General features: G+C 34.1%; 1 protein-coding gene across 1 annotated transcript; it reads left to right on the forward strand.

Annotated features, from left to right (window-relative positions):
- The first annotated feature begins 204 nt into the window (after positions 1 to 204).
- Positions 205 to 3,270, forward strand: LOC132616123 (glycerol-3-phosphate acyltransferase 5-like). The gene is made up of 3 exons (XM_060330718.1): positions 205 to 897; positions 1,771 to 2,448; positions 2,953 to 3,270. Exons 1-3 carry the CDS (start codon positions 346 to 348, stop codon positions 3,196 to 3,198), a joined length of 1,476 nt encoding a protein of 491 aa, XP_060186701.1. The 5' UTR covers positions 205 to 345; the 3' UTR covers positions 3,199 to 3,270.
- Positions 3,271 to 21,455: the final 18,185 nt, after the last annotated feature.

Here is a 21,455-nt window from a genome sequence, read left to right on the forward strand (position 1 = left end):
AAAGAAAGACAAACTAATTAGTTGGTTGAGTTGAGTAACCAAGCTTTCCATGTTGACATGACCAATATTCTTAAGCATTTAGTATTTCATGCAGACATATCCACCTCAAGAAGAAACCATGCAAATTGGGACTCACACTCAATATAAATATCTTTGTACCTTCTTTGCACATGTATCAAATGGTAGTTGCGAACAGATAAACAAATCCCATTCTCTCCTTAGAGAAAAGTCAAATCTACTTTCATCTTACAAATCTCATACTCCTTAAAACCCAATTCTTGATTTCAATTATCTAACACAACAACAAGAGTTTTTTTGCCCCCCCAAAAAATAATTATCATACAAATGGATTCAATTGTCTCTGAGCTTGAAGGGACTCTCTTAAAAGATCAAGATCCCTTTAGTTACTTCATGTTAGTGGCATTTGAAGCATCTGGGCTTATAAGATTTGCAATTTTACTAATGTTATGGCCATTGATTAGGTTTCTTGATATTTGTGGCCAAAGGGATAAAGGGTTAAAATTGATGATTTTTGTGGCTACTATAGGTGTAAAAATTTCTGAAATTGAAGCTGTGGCTAGAGCTGTTTTGCCTAAGTTTTATTTTGATGACATTGATATGAATTCTTGGAGAATTTTTAGCTCATTTGATAAGAGAGTAGTGGTGACAAAAAATCCAAGAATTATGGTGGATAGATTTGTGAAGGAGCATTTGAGAGCTGATGATGTTATTGGAAGTGAACTTCTTGTGAACAATTTTGGCTTCGCCACTGGATTTATTCAAGATGATTTTGACTCGATTTTGAAAAAAGTTGGTGCTTTATTTGGTGGTGAACAACAACCTAGCTTAGGCCTTGGAAGGCCTCAATCTGGTTCTTCATTCCTTTCTCTATGCAAGGTACGTACGATAATATTTTTTGCACTTTCAATATACATAGTTTAAACCGTACATTCTATTTTAAGTTTTTTCGTTTGTTTGTATCCTAACTATATGATTATCGGAAATGAAAGAGTTATTCGATGCGATCTCAATGAATAATCACATAAGAAGAAACTAGATAAATTTACTAAGTTCTTTTACACATATATATATGTACATGCTCAAGATTAATTTTTAAGTGTTGTTAGTGTATATAACGTAAAATTCTTCTATTTAGCTTTAATTTGTTGTTTGTTTGAGTTCTGAAAATGAAAGAGTTATTTGACAAGATTTCGTTTGGTAATTGTAAAATTGAGGATCTGGATAACTTCTTTCTACGTGAGCGACCTAATTAAGTTCTTTGGCATATATGTGTTCAAGAGTAAAAATTCATTTTTATATTGTCAGTATATATAACTAAAATTCTTTTTATTTAATAGTAACTTTTATTGTTTGTTTGAATTCTAACTATGTGACCATTGGGAACGACAACAAAAACTATATATGTGACCATCCGAAACAAAAGAGCTATTTGATGAGATTTCATCAGATAATCGTACAAGAAAGAATTAAATAGATTATTTTTTTCCTTTATAACATTGACATTAGAATCTTGACATAATAAGCTTTGTTACAAATGTCAATTGAAACAAGAACATGACTATACACTGCCGAAACAATTGTCAGGATTATATATGTGATAACTGAAAATGAAAGAGTTACGTTATTTGTAGAAACTTCGTAGGATGATCGTAACAAGAAAGGACCATATAGATAGTTTATTTGTTCTATATAACATTGACATAACATTTTTGACATGACAAATTCTGTTACAAATGTCACTTGAAACAGGAACAATCACATCCACCATTTACGAGCAACAAAAATCAAGATCACAATCTTATCAAGCCTTTACCAGTAATTTTCCATGATGGACGTCTTGTTAAACGTCCAACGCCATCAATAGCTCTATTAATTCTTTTGTGGATTCCACTTGGGATTATATTAGCAACAATACGTATTGTAATTGGCTTAATGTTACCATTATGGATCGTACCCTATTTGGCTCCATTATTTGGTGGCAAAGTCATTGTCAAGGGAAAACCACCACCACCAGCCTCAGCCACAAACTCGGGCGTGCTCTTTGTGTGCACTCACCGAACTCTACTGGACCCGGTGGTCCTTTCCACCGTACTTCAACGGAGGATTCCGGCTGTGACGTACTCGATTTCTCGGTTCTCGGAAATTTTGTCTCCGATCCCGACCGTTCGGCTAACGAGAATTCGGGAGGTGGACGCTCAGAAAATCAAGCGACAGCTCGAGAAAGGAGACTTAGTCGTCTGCCCCGAAGGGACGACATGCAGAGAACCGTTTTTACTGAGGTTCAGTGCGCTTTTTGCTGAATTAACCGATCGAATCGTGCCGGTGGCTATGAACTATAGAGTAGGGTTTTTTCATGCAACAACAGCTAGGGGATGGAAAGCAATGGACCCAATTTTCTTCTTCATGAACCCTAGGCCAGTTTATGAGGTAATGAAGAATTATGCTTAAATATAAACAATAAATAGAATACTTTTTAAATGAAAAGTTGACTTTTCTTCACAATAAATTGTTTTTATTTTGCCCAAAAATAACAACTTTCAGTTTGTCGTCTCCAAAAACTCTCTCTTTCTTCACAAGTTTCTAAACTTGAAACTAAAAAATGTTTCTTAATTTCCTAACCATAGTTTTTTCACTATTTGGTTAGCGTAAAAATTCAAAAGGCTTATTACATATCCATTAAACCTTTTTGCTTTCAATCCCATCATTTTCAGAAAAATGTTCACAACTAAATTTTTAACAGAATCTGTCAAATATTAGCTTTTTGAAATCATTTCGGAAGAAAATTTCGTCGAAAGTCCCTTAACGACGAGCTTATTTTCGATGGGACGACTTTCGAAAAATTTGCACTTTTTTAATAGTGGCTATATAGTTAACGTGTTTCAAGCCTTAATCTTATAATGTCTTCTTGATTAATTTTTTTTTTTCCAACAGGTAACATTCTTGAATCAACTACCAGTAGAAGCCACGTGTTCATCTGGGAAAAGTCCACATGATGTTGCAAATTATGTTCAGAGGATCTTGGCTGCAACATTAGGGTTTGAGTGTACAAGTTTTACAAGAAAAGACAAATATAGAGTTCTTGCTGGCAATGATGGAATTGTGTCACAAAATTCTGGGGCAACTTTAGCTAACACGTTTAAGAAAGTGGTGGCCACTTTCAAGATTTTTATTAACTGAAACAAGAAAAGGATATTATGATTTATTTTTTTTGTTATACGTTTTACTTATTAATTATAATATTTTGTTCTATTCTCGTGTCTTTGTGTATATATCAAACAGAAAGCAAAAAAGAAGAACAGAAAAGCAGAGGCTGTATTCTTTGTTTTTATATCTTATTCACATTAATAATAATTTTTTTCCTTCCATGCATGGAAGTGTGTTAAATAATGTAATGAATTAATGATGATGTTAATTTCTAAAACTGCTAGAGCTATTAAGTGATCACGACAAATGCAGATCTTCTTTTTTGTTAGGGTTACGAGCACTTTTGGTTCTGCGGTTATTGGTAGATTCTAATTTTGGTCCATTTGATATTTGACTAAACACATTAAATATTCGGTTAATTGAATTGTGTGTTCTTTATCCCTTCACTTGAGAATATGTATTCACAAATTCTCATAAATATTAACCGTTTCACCACTTAATTACTGATGTCTTATGTTAAATTTGTAGGCTTCTTTCATATTTGACGGTATTATAGTTCTATAAATAGTCAAATATAATACATTTTATACATGAAGTGATCAAAGACATGTATTTTAAGTAATTAAAAATTAAATATGCAGAATCATATACCATAAGGACCAAAATAAGAATTTACTAATAATTTAGGAATGAAAAGTGCTATTATCCCTTCTTTTTATAGTCTGTTGAGGAACTAGACTTTTGTCTGGACTGATTAAACTTAAATTCTACTCCCTCTGTAACCTTTTACTTCGCCAGTATATTTAATAGTAGATTTCCCCCTTTTCTTGTCCACTTTAACAAATTAAGAGAAAATTAATTACTCTTTTCAATTTTGCCTTATCTTTAAGTAGTTATGCTCAAATTTACTATTATTAGTAGTCAAATTTTATTTCATTATTCTAGCCAGCAAAAATAGGATGTTGTACATTTAATGATGTAATGTATAGTTGGAAAATAATTAGTTTTAAAAAATGAAAGTCAAAGTAGTTACAGCAGTATACTTACTGCTAGTATTAAGGTAGAAGGCAGAGGGGATTATAAGTAGTAATGAGTCATAATTAACTTCTATTGGGGATTAAGAAATTTTTAGTATAAAAAAGTATATTTTTTAACAATAAATTAAACAACCCCAACCCTGCAAATATAACTCAAATAAACAAGTCTATATGGTTAAGAAATTTCAATTACTTGTAGAGTTAAATTAAATCTCTTAGATAAACAATTTATAGAAAATGTGATATTCATCTTTAACTTTCAAGCTACCACAAATCCATAACTTGGTCAGCAAGTAAGTTCTATGAAATACTTTGCAAACTATAATTGTAAGTTTTATGAGAAAAGGAATCGATTATAAGCCCCATAATGTTGCTCCAAAAAAGTAATAATCATATAGGGGTTGTTCAAGTTGAGTCAGTCAAATTTGACGTCTCACTATGTTGCTATTAATAATCAGATTTAAGTTATAGTGGTTTAATACAAGATTGTTGCCTTTTAAGATTCTTTTTCATTTTTCTATTTTTCTAAGGTTATTAATTAATGTTTAATATAAAAAATTGTATAAATTGTCTTTTATGTGACGTTGATGGCATAAAATGGTTATAATTTTTCTTATTTTGCCAAGCAACAGAAGAAGTTTTTGCACGAATTGTTCTTCAAACGCACTAGTCTTTAATTTTTGGTCTTCATATATGTGGTCTTTAATTTTTGTCTCTGCTACTCATTTAATAAAAATATCCAGATCTGCTTCGCTCCGGCGTAAGTTCCGTAACATTTATCTTCCGAAACTGAATTTTTGCTTCGCTCGACATAAGTTCTATTTTTGTGGAGTTTGATGTAGAGTTTAAAAGATTTGTCATCTCCGGAATAACTTGTGTGATATAATCTAAATTATATCAAGCAAAATCTAAAATTATGTTGTGCGAAAAGTGGTGAAAGGCAAAAATTAAAAACCACAAATTTAAAGAGGAAAAATTATAGACCATCCCCAAAATAAGGGCATTTGTGCGAATGACCCGCAAGGCCGCAACAGAAGGTGCCACAATATCTATGGCAAAAATTTGCACGGTTTAACCTTCGAATGAGCTAGTCTTTAATTTATGTTCTTCCTTTCAATTAATAAATCTTTTCTGACCAAAATGCCCTCCAGCCTATTTTTTTCAACCATGGCTTAATTTTTCATTTTTCAACCATGGGTTAATTCTCCTCCTCTAGGTAACTATTTCATTATTTTCCTCTTAATTAAGGTTTCAAGTGTGCTTCAATTTTTGGTGTCTGAGATGTTTTTTGTCTTTCTTCTTTGGAAATTAGCTATTTTTTAATATTTTTATATTTAACAATAACAATAACATATTCAGTGTAATCTCACAAAGTGAAATCTGAGGAGGTTAAAATGTAAGCAGATCTTACCTTTATATTTAAGAAGGAATATATTCTTTTATGTGCTTCTTGTCTTACCTTTTATATTTAAGAAGGAATATATTCTTTTATGTGCTTCTTGTCAAACTTAGTAGTTTTTACCTGTGCTTATTTGACCACTGGAATACTGGTTATATTTTGAACCTTATAATATTTTTTTCTACATTTTAGTGTTTTTTGTTAGGAAACAAGTGCTTTTTTCTTTCGTTTTATTGATTATACTCCCATTATCCCAATTTAAGTGTCTTATTCGAGCGTCTATTTCTATGTTAAGTAAGTTGACAATTTAAAAACTATACATGACAAGTTTAAAATCACAAAATTCAAAATTGGATGTGAAAAAAAAAAAAAAAAAAAAAGGAAGTCTTTGGATCTTAACGTGTTTGATTAATTGCCTGAGAGAGAAACCATAGTAATATGAGCTTAATTTGATATTTCTTGTATCTGTTTTGATTTGGGTTGCATTTTTTGACAATTGATATCTATAATATGAAGTTGATATTTAGCTACCCTATTTTTCTTGCAATTCTGCATTGACTACATTTCTTTTGAGCCGAGGATATATCGAAAACAACCTTTCTATCCCACAAAGGTAGAGGTAGAAATAAGATTTGCGTACATCCTACCCTCCCCAGACCTCACTTATGAGATTACACTGGGTATGTTGTTGTTATTGTATCATGCACGCGTTTTTAGATTTCGCATGTTATGTGTAGGATTATTCAAGAATGACAATGATTCTAAGGGTAGTGTGGAGGAAAAATATCTGACTGTTGTGGGATCATGGAGTAAGTGATGTTGATGGAAATATGTTTCTGTGGTTTCAGAGAGACAGAGAGAACAAACGTCCACTCTCTTGCCACTTTGTCCTCGGAGGCTGTAAGCTATATTCAGCAAATAGAAGACGAGCTCTCATCTGTCAAGCAGGTAATGTTCTTTCTGTTTTGAAATCTGTACAAACTAGCAGTGTTTGATTGTTTGCGAATTATTGGATTATAAATTTTTTAGTTACCAGTAGTTCTGGTATAGATTTCAGTGTCAGTCAGGAGGATTTATGAGCTCAATTAGGAATTTTTGTGGTCTTTCAACTCATAGGACAGCCCGATGCACTAAGCTCCCACTATGTGCGGGATTCGGGGAAGGGTTGGATCACAAGGGTCTATTGTAATTTGTACGCACTCTTACCTTGCATTTCTGCTAGTTATGGATTAATCAAGTTTTTCACATTAATTCTGTCAATTGAATGTGCAACTTGAGTATTGCCTACGAAGGTTCCTTTTCTGGAACTCATTAATAAATTCCCATCTAATGATATGGGAATGGTCGTAACTCTTTGGTTGGTAAAATTTATTTCCTGATTCGTGAGTCCTTTCATACAAAAGACTGTATTGCATGAGTTATACTAGGTCATTTATGTTTTTAAATTAACAGGGGCAAAAAAGTTATACTGGTCATTCAACTGCCAAGATTAGCGTAACCCAAAAGATACTTGGGTGCTTTCTTGGGTTCAAAGCTTAAGTTTTAAGAAATAGATACTTTACACACTTGTTAGTCAAATATGTAAATTTTTTTGAACTTCTGTTGTCTGCCTTTGGAGTAAGGTTTCAAGCAGTTATGTGGTGACAAGATATTATAAGTTATTATCCAAAAATTTCAGTTGTGCAAGAGTCAAATAAAATCAAACTACTGGAGAAGAATGTTTTAGCCATGTTTTCTGCAGTCTGTTCTTCAAGCATGAACTTGATAGAATAAATTGAATAAGCATCGAGCTAAGTTTGCCTTATTAGGCAAAACTTGTAAGTGTATAAGATGCGAAGTTTTGCCTCAAGGTCAAACTAGTTGATTTTTTATATAAAAAGTTAAATTGAATAATCATTAAGCTAAATTTGCTTTATTGGGCAAAATATGTAAGTATGTGTAATGAGAATTTTGCCTCGAAGCAAAACTAGTGGAATTTTTATATAAAAAATAATCATCAAGCTAAGTTTGCCTTATTGGGCAAAACTTTTACGTATATATAATGGAGCTAAGTTTGCGTTATTAGGCAAAACTTGTAAGTGTATAAGATGCGAAGTTTTGCCTCAAGGTCAAACTAGTTGAATTTTTATATAAAAAGTTAAATTGAATAATCATCAAGCTAAATTTGCTTTATCGGGCAAAATATGTAAGTATGTGTAATGAGAATTTTGCCTCGAAGCAAAACTAGTGGAATTTTTATATAAAAAATTAAATTGAATAATCATCAAGCTAAGTTTGCCTTATTGGGCAAAATTTTTACGTATATATAATGGGAGGTTTTGCCTTGAGGCAAAACTAGTAGATTTTTTATATAAAAAAATAAATTGAATAAACATCAAGCTAAATTTGCCTTATTGGGCAAAACTTGTAAGTCTACATATTGAGAAGTTTTGTCTAGTTAAACTTTTATATAAAAAGAATAAATTGAATAAGCATCAGGCTAAGTTTGCTTTATTGGGCAAAATTTGTAAGTCTATATAATGGGAATTTTTGCCTTGATGTAAAACTAGTTAAATTTTTATATAAAAAAATAAATTGAATAATCATCAAGCTAAGTTGCCTTATTGGGAAAAATTTGTAAGTCTATATAATGGAAGTTCCTCGAGGCAAAACTAGTAAAAATTTTATATAAAAAAATAAATTGAATAATCATCAAGTTAAGTTTGTCTTATTCGGCAAAACTTGTAAGTGTATGTAATGGGAAGAGTAATTGAATTTTTATATAAAAAAATGTCACGCCCCAAAACCCACCCTAGACGTGACCGGCATCCGACGTCATGAACAACATCGGAAGAACCTAAACAACACAATAATTACTTGAACCCGCCAGGTTCAACATTCACCTCCAACAGTTTATAAATTAAATGTAACAAATCATGAATATATGAATTAATTCAGCGGAAGTCTTTATAAGTATTAGCCATAAACGTGGCAAACACCCATTAAGTCGTACGAAACTTTGACCATCTACCCACAATTCTGACAACTATCTATGGAGCTTCTAAGAGACACAATAATCATCTAACTTCGGGACGCAACCCGAAAAACAATAATAGTAAATAAATATGATAAGGGGTGTCCCACGAATGAAGATGTGGGCTCACCACATCAACAACAACAGCAAGTTCTCCTAAGCGTCGAGAGTATCACGAACCTGCTCTTCTCCGTTTCCTAACATACCATCAAAAACAACAATGGTATGCCTGAGTACTTTTGTACTCAGTGAGTGCCTCGGGGACAACAAGTATTATAAAAATAAAATATAATAATACATAAAGAAATCAGTTCTGAAAAGATAGCATAAAAACAGTCATTCCACTTTGTGATTCTTAATATCATTTGTCAAACAGTTTACAAAGCCATTAATCAATATAAAAACAAGTATTCAGCATGTGTATCTCAATAAGAATTATCAAAACCGATTATAAAGTCTTTTGTCAAGTTACAACTTTTAATTATGCCTTTCAAATTGATCATGATTGTCAACAACAGTTCCATGAGAGAATACCAATATCGCACTTGCCGATACAGGCCCAAGAATCAATCACATCGAGGGGATGACCGTAGGGTTCCCTTGTCACAACGCACCACACTGGCTTATAAAATCCTCGGTGACCACTCATCCTCCAGAATGGCTAGGCATAAACACACCGGAATATGAAATCCTCGGTGACCACTCATCCTCCCGAATGGCTAGGCATAAACATACCGGAATATGAAATCCTCGGTGACCACTCATCCTCCCGAATGGCTAGGCATAAACACACCGGAATATGAAATCCTCGGTGACCACTCTTCCTCCCGAATGGCTAGGCATAAACACACCGGAATATGAAATCCTCCGTGACCACTCATCCTCCCGAATGGCTAGGCATAAACACACCGGAATATGAAATCCTCCGTGACCACTCATCCTCCCGAATGGCTAGGCATAAACACACCGGAATATGAAATCCTCCGTGACCACTCATCCTCCCGAATGGCTAGGCATAAATCACATCAACAGAGTTCATAGCATAAAAGCCGAATTATAATTCATCTCAAGGTAGTCACATCACCATTTACCATTAAGGTTCATTATGCCCTATCGTAAAGATAAATCATTTCAAAGAATGTTTTGAAAACGTATAACTTCTTTACGAAAGATTCCATGTCCTAATTCATCAATGAGAATATCATTACCAACCCTTAACCATCATTATTAAGCATCTCCTATAGAGGAAACATTCATAATATTACATACATATGTAGGGTTTGTTACAATCTAGGTTTAATGTGGGTTTGTCCCCTCACACACATTAACCATTAATCAAACCTATAATAGATTTCAAGAGTGTAAAACCAATTCATCATATCATTCAAAACATGCTTTTATAAAGAATCGATCTTTCAAGAGAGTTTGCAAAAGAGACATATAAATTACCTTTATATTTCAAAAAGGATTTTATTTTTAAAGAGACATACATTAGGGTTTTGTATGAGAAGTTCACCCTTTTTATTCAATAAAGAACTTTCGAGAAAAAGACATATATCCATAATAAGGTTTTTTTTTTTAAAGAGAGACATACAAATCACCTTCATAGTCAAAAAGGATTTTCAAAAGAGACATACCTTAATTTGTTAAACAAGGTTTAACAAAACACTTTTCTAATGAAGAACACTCAAACCCTAGCTTGAATCACTTTGGGAAGAATTATGTTGCAAACCCTAGGTTTTGGTCACAAAAATCATGTTAAGAATCATAGGTTTGATGTTAGAATGAATTAGTAATGTTAAGGATGCCCTTACCTTTGATTTGAAGACCTGGGGGAATGATTTTCGTCCTAAGGGTTGTTTAGGAAGTGGAGGAATAAACAAAACAAGTGTCCTATTTATATTTTTTTGGTGAAAACGGGTCAAAGGACGCCTCCGAAGGACGGACCGTCCTTCGTGTTACGGACCGTTCTTTGGACCGTCCTTTAGTGAAAATTTCCAGAGAGTTCTGGAAATTTTTGAGACGTTACGGCTCCATGTTACGGCCTGTAACACGTGTTACGGTCCGTAACGTCTCACCGTAACACAGGCAAAATTTCCAGCGAAGATAGGCTTCAGTAAAACGGGCATAACCTTTTGTATGCAACTTTGTTTGGGCTGGGAGACCTACCGTTGGAAAGCTATTTCAAAGATCTACAACTTTCATCAAGGAAGTTTTTCCAAATTCGCAACACATTTTCATGCAAATCGCCCAGAAGACAGACCTACCAAAACTTAGGCGAATTTAAGAGCCCTTAAGAACTCCAATTGTTGGTTTGACTTCAAAACAACCATCTTCCACCCGAATTCATCAAGAATGGATTTATATAGATAAAATATCATCTTAACACTAGATTTTTTTTTTTACTCATTTACATTTAGTTCAAGTTTACGGGGTGTTACAAAAAATAAATTGAATAATCATCGAGCGAAGTTTGTATTATTGGGCAAAACTTGTAAGTGTATATGATGGGAAGTTTTGCCTCAAGGAAAAACTAGTTGAATTTTAATATAAAAAGTAAATTGAATAATCATCAAAGTAAGTTTGCCTTATTGGGGAAAAATTGTAAGTATATATAATGGGAAGTTTTTCCTCGAGGCAAAACTAGTAGAATTTTTATATAAAAAAATAAATTGAATAATCAATGTGCGGAGGAAAAGTGTAAAGCACCCATGTTGTATTGAAATGGATCATTGAATTACACGTACAAATATAAGAGTTCGTCCTCAAGCTATTACAAATACTACAAACTAGTAATCAAATCCTCCGAGGGAAGAAGAAACAAAAAGGAAGAAGAGAGGAAAGTTCCAGAATTAATCTAAGCAACTAAGAAAATTAAAAGACACCTTCATAGAATAACCCTAATGGAATGGCTCCTCTTCAATATATAGCCTTCTTCACTCCTTTAACCAGGGTCTCAAAGGTAATTTGTCAATTTTCCATCCATGTCCTCCCATAGATTATTTAGATTCATAACAATTCTTCCGCCCTAAAAAAGAACCTTGTCCTCATGGTTCGACTAGAGCAAATGCAGGAATATCTGCTCGACATTTTCAACGACAATGAATCAATTCATAGCAACAATACAACCACTAACTTTCTCCTCCCATGGTCCTCGCGTAAAGGCATTGCGCAATAGGCTAGCAACAACCAATAAGATGACAAACAATGTATTGAATACATAAGAGAACCTCAATAGATAGCTTATCAACACCATGCCCTTATTTTTAATTCTTCTTCAGTAGCAATTCCTGATGAAATGTGAAAAGCAATTCAGTTACCATTTTACTTAGCTTCCTACAACACTAGGACAGCTCTAGCTAGACTTAGTGTGTCACTACATATACTTATTTATGTTAGAACAGTGAAGACATTTAGGGCTCGTTTGGTACGATGGATAAGGATAAATAATCCCGAGATTATATTTGAGATGAGTTTATCCCACGTTTGATTGGGATAAAATCACGATATAACTAATCCCAAGATTATAGTGTTATTTTATCCCTATGAGAGGGTGGAATAACTAATATCAGGATAACTAATCCCAAGATAAGTTATCCTAGGATAACTTGTTTCCAACCAAACGAGCCCTAGGCTTGAGTACACTGCAGTGGTAATATTAAAGAAGTCCATGTCGAGAACAACACGTATGCTGATGCTCATGAATTCAAGGACGTTGTGCCGCTGCATGCACTTTTTTATTAGAAGATCTTGAAGTTGTGCACGAAAGCCATCAGTTGAACAATGTCGTGTGGCATCATCTACAGATAGCTAGCGGACCTGCAATCCTTAACATCACGATGGAAGGCCAAACTTTCCAACACACTAGAGTAGCAAACAAGTTCTCAGCTTGTTGTGACAAGAGTTGATATCTTTCCAGAAGACTAATGAAATCCTTTACCACGCCACTCCCTTGTGACCGTCCAGATTTAGACTGTGTCAAATTGTCACCCAATATTCAGAACATTCATTGTGTTGCAAAATACAAAGCAATTAAGATGTTCTATGACCAACTGTTTTGTTTGTTGCATACATCATGTAAGATTAGTCTTGTGAGTCTTAGTAGAAGCATTCAAGTTCTTTTCGGTGGCTAGCTAGCAAGCCAAGTAATTCCGCGGCAACATAGGCAATCACAAATACTAGTGATCTTGCTAACAATGGTTCCAGTTCACTATTGAGCTCTTTGCGTGATGAGGGCCCCGTAGTCATAGATCGAGCTAATAAAGTCTTCACCACATCATGGTAATTAAGCTTGCCACCATATATATGACCTGTATTAGCCGGTGAAGAAGGATATTCGGATAACGGCGTTTGTTAACAATCCCTAGCCTTTATGTAGTAGATTCTGAAATCCACCATTATTGATACTTGGAGCTTCTGGGTTTGAAATTTGGAGGAGAGAAAGGCAAGATTGGGGAAGAAGAACCCTAAGCGCTATGTGAGATAGTAAGGATAGTTTCGTCCAAATACTATTGACTTAAAGTACTTAGCGGTCGTTTGGTACGTGGATTAAATTATCCCAGGGGAATATAAATCCGGGACTAATTTATCTCATATGGGAGATGGGATAAAATAATCTCAAGGTTAGTGGATAAGGTGGGATATCCCATCCTTAAGATTCTGCCTCATTTTATACTCTGTTTAGTAGAAGGTGTAAATTTATACATTCTACCAAATATGGTTCAAAAAAATTAGTGCTGGAATATCTCAGCTTATACCATGCGCCAAATGACCCTTAAGGACAAAATTAAAACATTCACATGCAAGGGACAAAATTTAAAGACCAGCCCAAAATAAGGACATTTGTGCCGATGACTCTACATATGAACTTTCCATTATTGGATACCCCAAAAAATCTGATGAGTCAGAGGCTTCGAGCTGGCCCAATATGAGATAACTAACTTCAAACCCAGGTGACTTTTCATCGCTTGTATTTGACAACATGAATCGATGTGGGCCTACTATAAGTGTGGGCTCTGTAATGGGCTTTCTGATCCCATACCTCTGGGTAAAATTCAAAAGGGCAATTCGCAGAATTGCCCTTCTTTTGGGGTGGTCTTTAAATTTTGCCCCTCATATTTGAAATCTTTAAATTTTGCCCTTCGGCTAAAACCCATGGGTTCCAGGTTCGAACCCACACACAGTCAAAATTTTTAAAAAAAAAATCGCAAGGCAGAGTTTAAATTTCGCTATGCCCCCACCGGCATACACTTGTGAAGGAATTACCAAAGTTATGTCGGACCCGGCATACTTATGCCTTATGGGCAAACTTGGCATAAGTATGTCGGGTTCGGCATAACTTTGATAATTCCTTCACAAGTTTATGCCGGGTTCGGCATAAAAGTTTGCCCATTAAAAGTATGCCCCCACCGGCATAAACTTGTGAAGGAATTACCAAAGTTATGCCGGACCCGGCATACTTATGCCAAGTCTGCCCATAAGGCATGAGTATGCCGGGTCCGGCATACACACGACCCAAACCTTGCCTTGCAATTTTTTTTTTTAATTTATGCTTGAGCGGGGGTTCGAACTCAGAACCTCATGATTTCTGCGTGAACGCTCAAAGTTGCAATGCGAAGGGCAAAAATTAAAGACCAGCAATATGAGGGGCATAATTTAAAGACCACAAATATGAGGGGCAAAATTTAAAGACCACCCCAAAAGTAGGGCAATCCGCGCGAAAAAATGAATTGAAAATGGGCCATTTGCTCTTTTGTCCCAATTTTGTGTTGCTCTTTAATTTTTGTCCCTCATAACAAACAATTTTTTTTGCAGGGCATAAGTTTATATTTTCGCATCATAATATTTCACAAGTTATGCCCTACGCTTTTAAAGAGCTTATGCTCCCCTAAGAATGAGTTCGATTTTGAAAGGCAAAAATTAAATACCAACCAGTTTGGAGGACAAAGAGTACAATTTCTTCATTCAAAATTAGTCACTTTTCAGTTCTTGCAATTGAAAAATAGTTATTGTCACGGAGTTTCAAATTCCACAAATGAAATTCCAAGATACTGTTATAGAGTTTCAAATGTGTGAAACTCCATGGCATGGCTACGGCCGCCAATGTGTGTTATTGAAGGTAAAATTCATAAATAGCTACTTTCCAGTCCATATAACTGACACGTAGTTATTGTCACGAAATTTCAAATTCTGCTTCTAAATCTTAAGAATATTGTCATGGAATTTTACTGTGAAACTTGAAACTAGTGAAACTCAATATCCATAATAGTGGTTACTTTTTAAATAGGGGACCAAAAAATAGCCAATAAATGCTATTTCTGTTGAGAGAAAAAAAAGGAGGATAAAGAAGAATACAGCGACTGCCTCTGTTTTTTTTTTTTTTTTCCTCTTCATTATATGGGCGCCTTTGGTTTTTTATTTTTTTGTCTCTGCTTTAATATAATTAAAATCTCTTTTTCGTGTTTGTGACCCACAGTTTAAAAAATGTGTTATAAAGGGGAGTATATGGTAGTTAAAGCTATACACTGATTTGGTGCATTTAACTTTAAACTTGAATTTCTTTTTATTTTCATACTTTTTGGTCAAAGACATAAAGCTTGCATCTTTTAAAAGAGAAGAGGGAAAAAAAAGAAAAAAGCGATAATATTTAAAAGCTCTCACACTTACGCCAACTTTAGGCACAACATTAGCAAAATGACAAGAATAACCTGTTGTAACGCATGATGACCAATTTGTTCCTGAGAGGATTGACCAATATAAGCCTCGCTTTTCTTTTTCTTTTCTTTTTCCTTTTTGATTTACATCTTAGTATTTTAATTCTCTGGAATCTACTAATTCGGCTAATTCAAATTCGATTTGAGCAAGTGTTGCATTGTCTCATATTGGGTAGACTATTGTGGATATATATTTGATCGTATTGGACAGTCCGCAGCTTATGAATTAACTTGTGGTTGAGTATTTAAACTCACGATTCATTTCTTTATCATGGTATTAGAATAAAATTCATAATAATTTTTTATTTACTAGATGTTGATCCCCCATATTATATTGTTCATGATCTAGTTGGCAGTCCTAGACGTGCGAGAGGGTGTTGAATTGTCCCACATTACGTGGGATGTACATATTGGTCTCATTATATGATCTCGACCAATCCTATCAAATCTTGAACTAGCTATTGAGTTGAGAGATTCCATGTCCATTTTTTTTTTCAAATCATGGTATCAGCTTCAGACTCAGTCTAATTCTTGACTGAACCAATGTTGGGCCCCTATGTTGTTCACGCTCAAGTTGGCAGGCTTGAGCATGCGGGAGGGTGTTGAATTGTCCACTTTGGGTGAGATAGATATCTGGTCTCACTATATGAATTTGAGTAATCCTAGTATCATGTGTTAATTTTTGGATTGAATTAGATTCAATATCCATATGGTTATCAATAAGTCCACTCGTTTGTTGGAATTGGAATATGCCGTCTTTTCATAGTTTTCCTTTCCCTCATAAAGGTAGGTAACCTAATTTTCTGATTGATTCATTTTGGTCAGTGATCTTTATAAGGTTATCATTTCAATTGAATTATGTATATCTTATTGAGGAAGGAAATATTCTAAAGTGATTTTCCATATGAAGTCACCATGCAATATTAAAAGGCTCATGTGCTCTCACACGAACTAAATAAATACTTGTGTAGAGGACCCACGGCAAGGACCAGCAAACGCCAAAATATAACGTATTTGAATGGGAGGAGTATGTTCAGTTGAGTGAAAATAATGCTAACTAGATAAATTAAATTAAGTAGATAATTAATTAAATTAAGTAGATAATTAATTAAGAGGCCAAACTAGAATTTAAATTCCAAAGTTTGAGTTCTCTAAGGACTAAGATTATGATTTTTCATTTATTACACAGCTGTAGGGAAAGGGGAAACGGCGGAGGGTATTACAAGGTGGGAATTGAACCCTCACCAATAAAATATAGTAGTCAATCAACTGAACTACTAAGATCCCCTCTAAAATTGTGAGTTCAAACTGAATATCTGTATTATTTTTAGGAATTCCATGTGTATATCAATGACCCATGCTTGAAATAATGACTTTAACTAAACCTGCTCTCAACGCTCTAAGTTCACCATTAACTATAGAGAAAGGAGGAAAAGAGAAGAGAATAACAAAATTAGAAGAAAGATGGAAGGCGTGACAGATTATTGTCTCAAACGAGTGATTGTGCGTTTATGAGGTTAGCAGACAAACACTCTTTTCGAATACAACAAGCATGTTATCAATTGTCTTAAAAGAGTCCGATATATCCAGTGGGTAACATCTTCTTCTATAAGAACGTAGCCAGAAGGTTGTAATCTTTTAGAAAGGTTATAGACTTTTTCCAAAAAAAATGGGTTTCACGAAATGCACTTTAGTTTCACAGATGGTACTTCAAATATAATTTTTTAAATACATCTCTAATATTATTTAACTCATTGTACCAAAGAATAGTATATTATTTCATTCCAATATTACGAACTATAACTATGTGCTTATGCTAGTGTATTATTGACTGGGATATGTGCCGTTGCAAAAAGCTTAGCAGCCTCTAAAATTAATCCATTTGAAGCTAATTCCATGATGAGGCTATTTTCAGCTTACTTCTAAAATCATTCAAAAAGCCAATTTTCTGGATTAAGAAAGAGAGGATGTTAAATTAAAACACATGAAAATGACTCAACTTTTTCAGATTCACTACCAGATATCCTTTCTTCAATTTCTTTTTCTAGTTGAGGATAGAATAAAGTTAGCCTAGAACAAGCTATTTTCATTTATAAAAAACTCAGTTCTCTAACTTTTTAACTTTTGTCATTTCTGGCAACATTGCACATGAAATTAGATTATATACTATACATATGGTGTAGTCAAATATCAGAATTATATCATATGTACTTGTCTAAAAAGGAAAAAAGAAAAGAAAAGAAAGAAAGAAAGAAAGAAAGAGTACACATGAAGAAGAAAAATCAAAAGATTTGCTTTTTTGTAAAGTTGGTAAGCTATCGGATAAGAATTTGAAAGATTTCTTTACAACTTATTGCATATTTTAAGCAAATGTATTACCGAAAATTGATTGGAAAGATAATATCTCTTCACTTTTAGTTAAATATTTCAAATTTAAACCCCGAGAATTAAAAAAAAAAATCTAGTAAAAAAGTACTTCTTCTTTTAATAAGTACTACACTATAAACTTTGTATTAACCGAATTCCTAATATAAATACAATTACCGAGTGAGAAACAAAAAAAAAAAAGAGAAGTTTAAGCAAAAGTATATGATCAATAGGATCACAAAAAGCAATCGTTGAACATGGAAGAAAGAAAGAGCATGAGATGTTGACTGACTTTTTGAGGATCCCATGGATTCTGATAGCACTAACCACTTTGGGCCCACTTTACGAATCGACTTTTCTAACCCAATCCTGGAGTGATTTGCATTAATAGGATACTTTCATGTCACTTAAATAAGTTTAACAACTTCCTCACAAATAATGATGGATTACCAAAACTTTAGATGGATAGGCAAAGATGTCTTTGTCACAAATCCTAGGCAGCACTAGGACTAATACAAATTGTATGGTAATGTGAAACAAATGATTCACGAGTCCTAGCAGATCATCACGCTAGCATAAACCTGTCAACTAGGCCAGTTGAATCGGTTGTAACCGGTGACCGGAACCAGCTAAACCGGTCCCGGACTCAGACCCGGATTCCAGGCTCCCAGTTGACAGGTACCCTTTTGAGATGGGCCGGTTAAGGGTTGGCCAAAATGAGACCGGTGAACCGGTTAACCGGCCCGGCCGTTTGGCCAACCGTTTAACCGACCGAATAAATTTTTTTTTTTTAAAATTCAGCAAAACTAGCAGTTATGGGCCGTTGCCCAACAGACCAATTTGCATAAATGACTGTTGGCAATGGCCAAATTTTGGTGGAGTGGCCCCCCACCACCCCCAACCCCCCAAACTTTTATTTTTAACACTTTAACCCCACCCTCATTCCTATATTAACCCCTCTCCAGTTTATTTTCATCCACACCAATTCTCTCTAGACTTCCTCTCAATTTATAGCTATTTTGCAATAACTAGCCACTTTAAAATTACAATTTCTCTCAATTATACACTATAAAGTTTCCTTCAAGTTTCAATTTTATATTTTGCAATTATACAAACAAAGTGTTGGTGGAGTTGGAGATTTTGCAACAATCTGAAGTAGCTTCAAAGCTTTGGTGGATTTGCAATTCTAGTCGCCTTCAATTCAACGTTTGTATTGTCGGAATTTATTCCGGCAATTTGGTACCTTCGTTCCAACTCTATCTTTAATTTCCGCAATTTAATTCTTACAATTTAATTTTTGCAATTTAATTTCTTGCAATTTAATTTTGTTGCAATTTATTTTCTTGCGATTTATTTGCTTGCGATTTAATTTCTTGCTATTTAATTATGAAGAGACGGGGCTTCTTTGGTGGTAGTACTAGTAGTGGTGGTAGGGGGAGGGGAAATATGGATGCAACATGGGGTGAAACACCTAATATAGGTTATGACATTAGGGAAAATAATCCAATTTTAGATAGCGAAGTAATGGAACACCGATTTGGCCCAACCTTTCATCAAGTTGATGATGATGAAACACAATCACCAGAACATCCGATATGAGATACACAAGCACAACAATCACAAACACAAGATGAACCGCCAAAACCCGCTTGTAAGCCAACGTCTAAAGTTTGGAATTATAAGACTAAAGATAGGGAGAAAGAAATAGTCACATGTAATATATGTAATAAAATATTTCAATTCAGGTGTAGGAACAATAAGGATGGGGGAACGGTTTCACTATCGAGTCAGTTAGCGGCAAAACATTAGGATGTTTGGGGAGAGCGAATAGGTTCCGGGGGTATTCAAAAAACAAGAAACCCAAATACCGGAAAAACTTTTAGTGACAACAAGAAGAAAGACCGAGTAGATTTCTAAAATGGTAGCTTATGATGCTTTATCATTTTCCTTTCCTTCGGGGCCGGGTCTTGTTACTTATATTCAACGTTGTTATAATCCGATGTTTGAGGGTATTCCTAGAAGTACTTGTAGAGCGGATATTATTGATTTATATAAAAAGTATAGATTTTATTTGCGCCATGTACTTAATTTTTTAAATTGTAATATTTCCCTTACCGCTGATCTTGATCTTAGTGTTAATAAGTTAGATTTTTTTGCTATTATATGTCATTGGATAGATGATATTTGGGTGATGCAAAAAAGTATTATAGCTTATATATATATGATGAAGGGAAGGTTCGTCATGACGGTAAATTTTTAGCGAAGGGAATAACAACTACTATGAACTTTTTTAACATTTACAAAAAAACACTTTTTATTGCTTCTAACAACACATCGGCGGTTGGCCTTATAAAAAAGGAATTAAACCCTCCACTAGAAAATATTTTTTCATGCGAGATGTAGTTGTCACATTTTAAACTTGATTGTTAAAGATGGTCTTAAGTTATTTGATGATCATATTCAAAAGGTAAGAGATGCGGTTACTTTTCTTTTTTGTAATTCCAATAGGGCTAAAATTAGAGATTTTAAGATTCAATGTGTGAGTGTTGGTCTTACACCTAAGAAAATGCAAGTTGAATTTGATACTAGGTGGAACTACACTTACATTATGTTGCAACAAGCATATGATTATAGGGTTCCCATATAAAAATACTCACAACAATCACAATGAGGAGATGAGTGAGTGGTTAAGTAATTCAGATTGGGAAGATGTTGTGGAATGTTTAGGACTTTTAGAAAAAATTTATAATGTTATTCTTGCTTTTTCTAGACAATTCTATCCAGCGATTACCGGAATTTTAGCATACTTAGCCGAAATAAGTAGAGTTTTATATGAGTATAGGGAAAAATCGGGTTATCAAGCGGCTATTCATAGTATAAGGGGAAAATTAAAAAGTATTATTTTTCCATCCCAACTTTATTTATATTGGGTTCTATTCTAAATCCTTGTCTTAAAACTTGTTTCACCGTTGAGTTGGTTAGACAAATTTATCATTTTTTAGATATTACTATCGAGAAACCATCTTTATTTAAGGCCGAGAAAGCTGTAGATGTTGAGCTTAAAAAAGTTTTTACACATTATTCTAAGTTGCACAAAAATGCTACACCTGTTGCTCCATGCCCTACTACTTCTACTTCTCAAACTAAAAAACATGGCATGTCTAGTTTAGGAATTTGGAGTAAAATAACTACTCCTTCTAGTAATAGTTCAAACTTTGATGAACTTCACTCTTATTTGACGCAGCCAACGGTGGAAATGAGTGACGAAGTGGACGTCTTAGCATGGTGGAATAAATACAAGGCGAGTTATCCGATACTTGCAAGAATGGCTCGGAATATCTTTAATGTTCAAATATCAACAGTGGCCTCGGAAAGTGAATTTACCAAGGAAGACAAGAAAATTTTGGGAAAACGTCAACGACTGCTAGCTTATTTGGCAAAAAAAAAAAAAATAGAGTACGTTATAAAGAATTAATTAATCAGTTGGACATTCGAGAGACAAAAACTCGTTAATTTTATTAATTTGAAGAGTCATTTCATTTTCACTTATATGTTTCGATTAAATTTTGATGAACTTCTTTTCACTTTTAGCAATTCATGGAAGAATGAATTGGTAAAAAACTTATGACTGCACCAACTACAAGAAAAGACCTAGAGACCATAGACACTCTTTGTTGCAATGTAGCTCCATAAGAACCAGAAATAGAAACACGTGAAATATTAGTAGAAATAGAGATTTTAGGCGCAATAGAAAGGAATGT

Source organism: Lycium barbarum, chromosome 10 (genome assembly GCF_019175385.1).
Source record: "Lycium barbarum isolate Lr01 chromosome 10, ASM1917538v2, whole genome shotgun sequence".
Classification (NCBI taxonomy): domain Eukaryota; kingdom Viridiplantae; phylum Streptophyta; class Magnoliopsida; order Solanales; family Solanaceae; genus Lycium; species Lycium barbarum.

Coding starts and splice junctions, on each gene's coding strand:
- LOC132616123 (XM_060330718.1), top strand. CDS start 346: ATGGATTCAATTGTCTCTGAGCTTGAAGGGACTCTCTTAAAAGATCAA. Junction 898..1,770: donor CATTCCTTTCTCTATGCAAG/GTACGTACGATA, acceptor CACTTGAAACAG/GAACAATCACATCCACCATT. Junction 2,449..2,952: donor ACCCTAGGCCAGTTTATGAG/GTAATGAAGAAT, acceptor TTTTTCCAACAG/GTAACATTCTTGAATCAACT.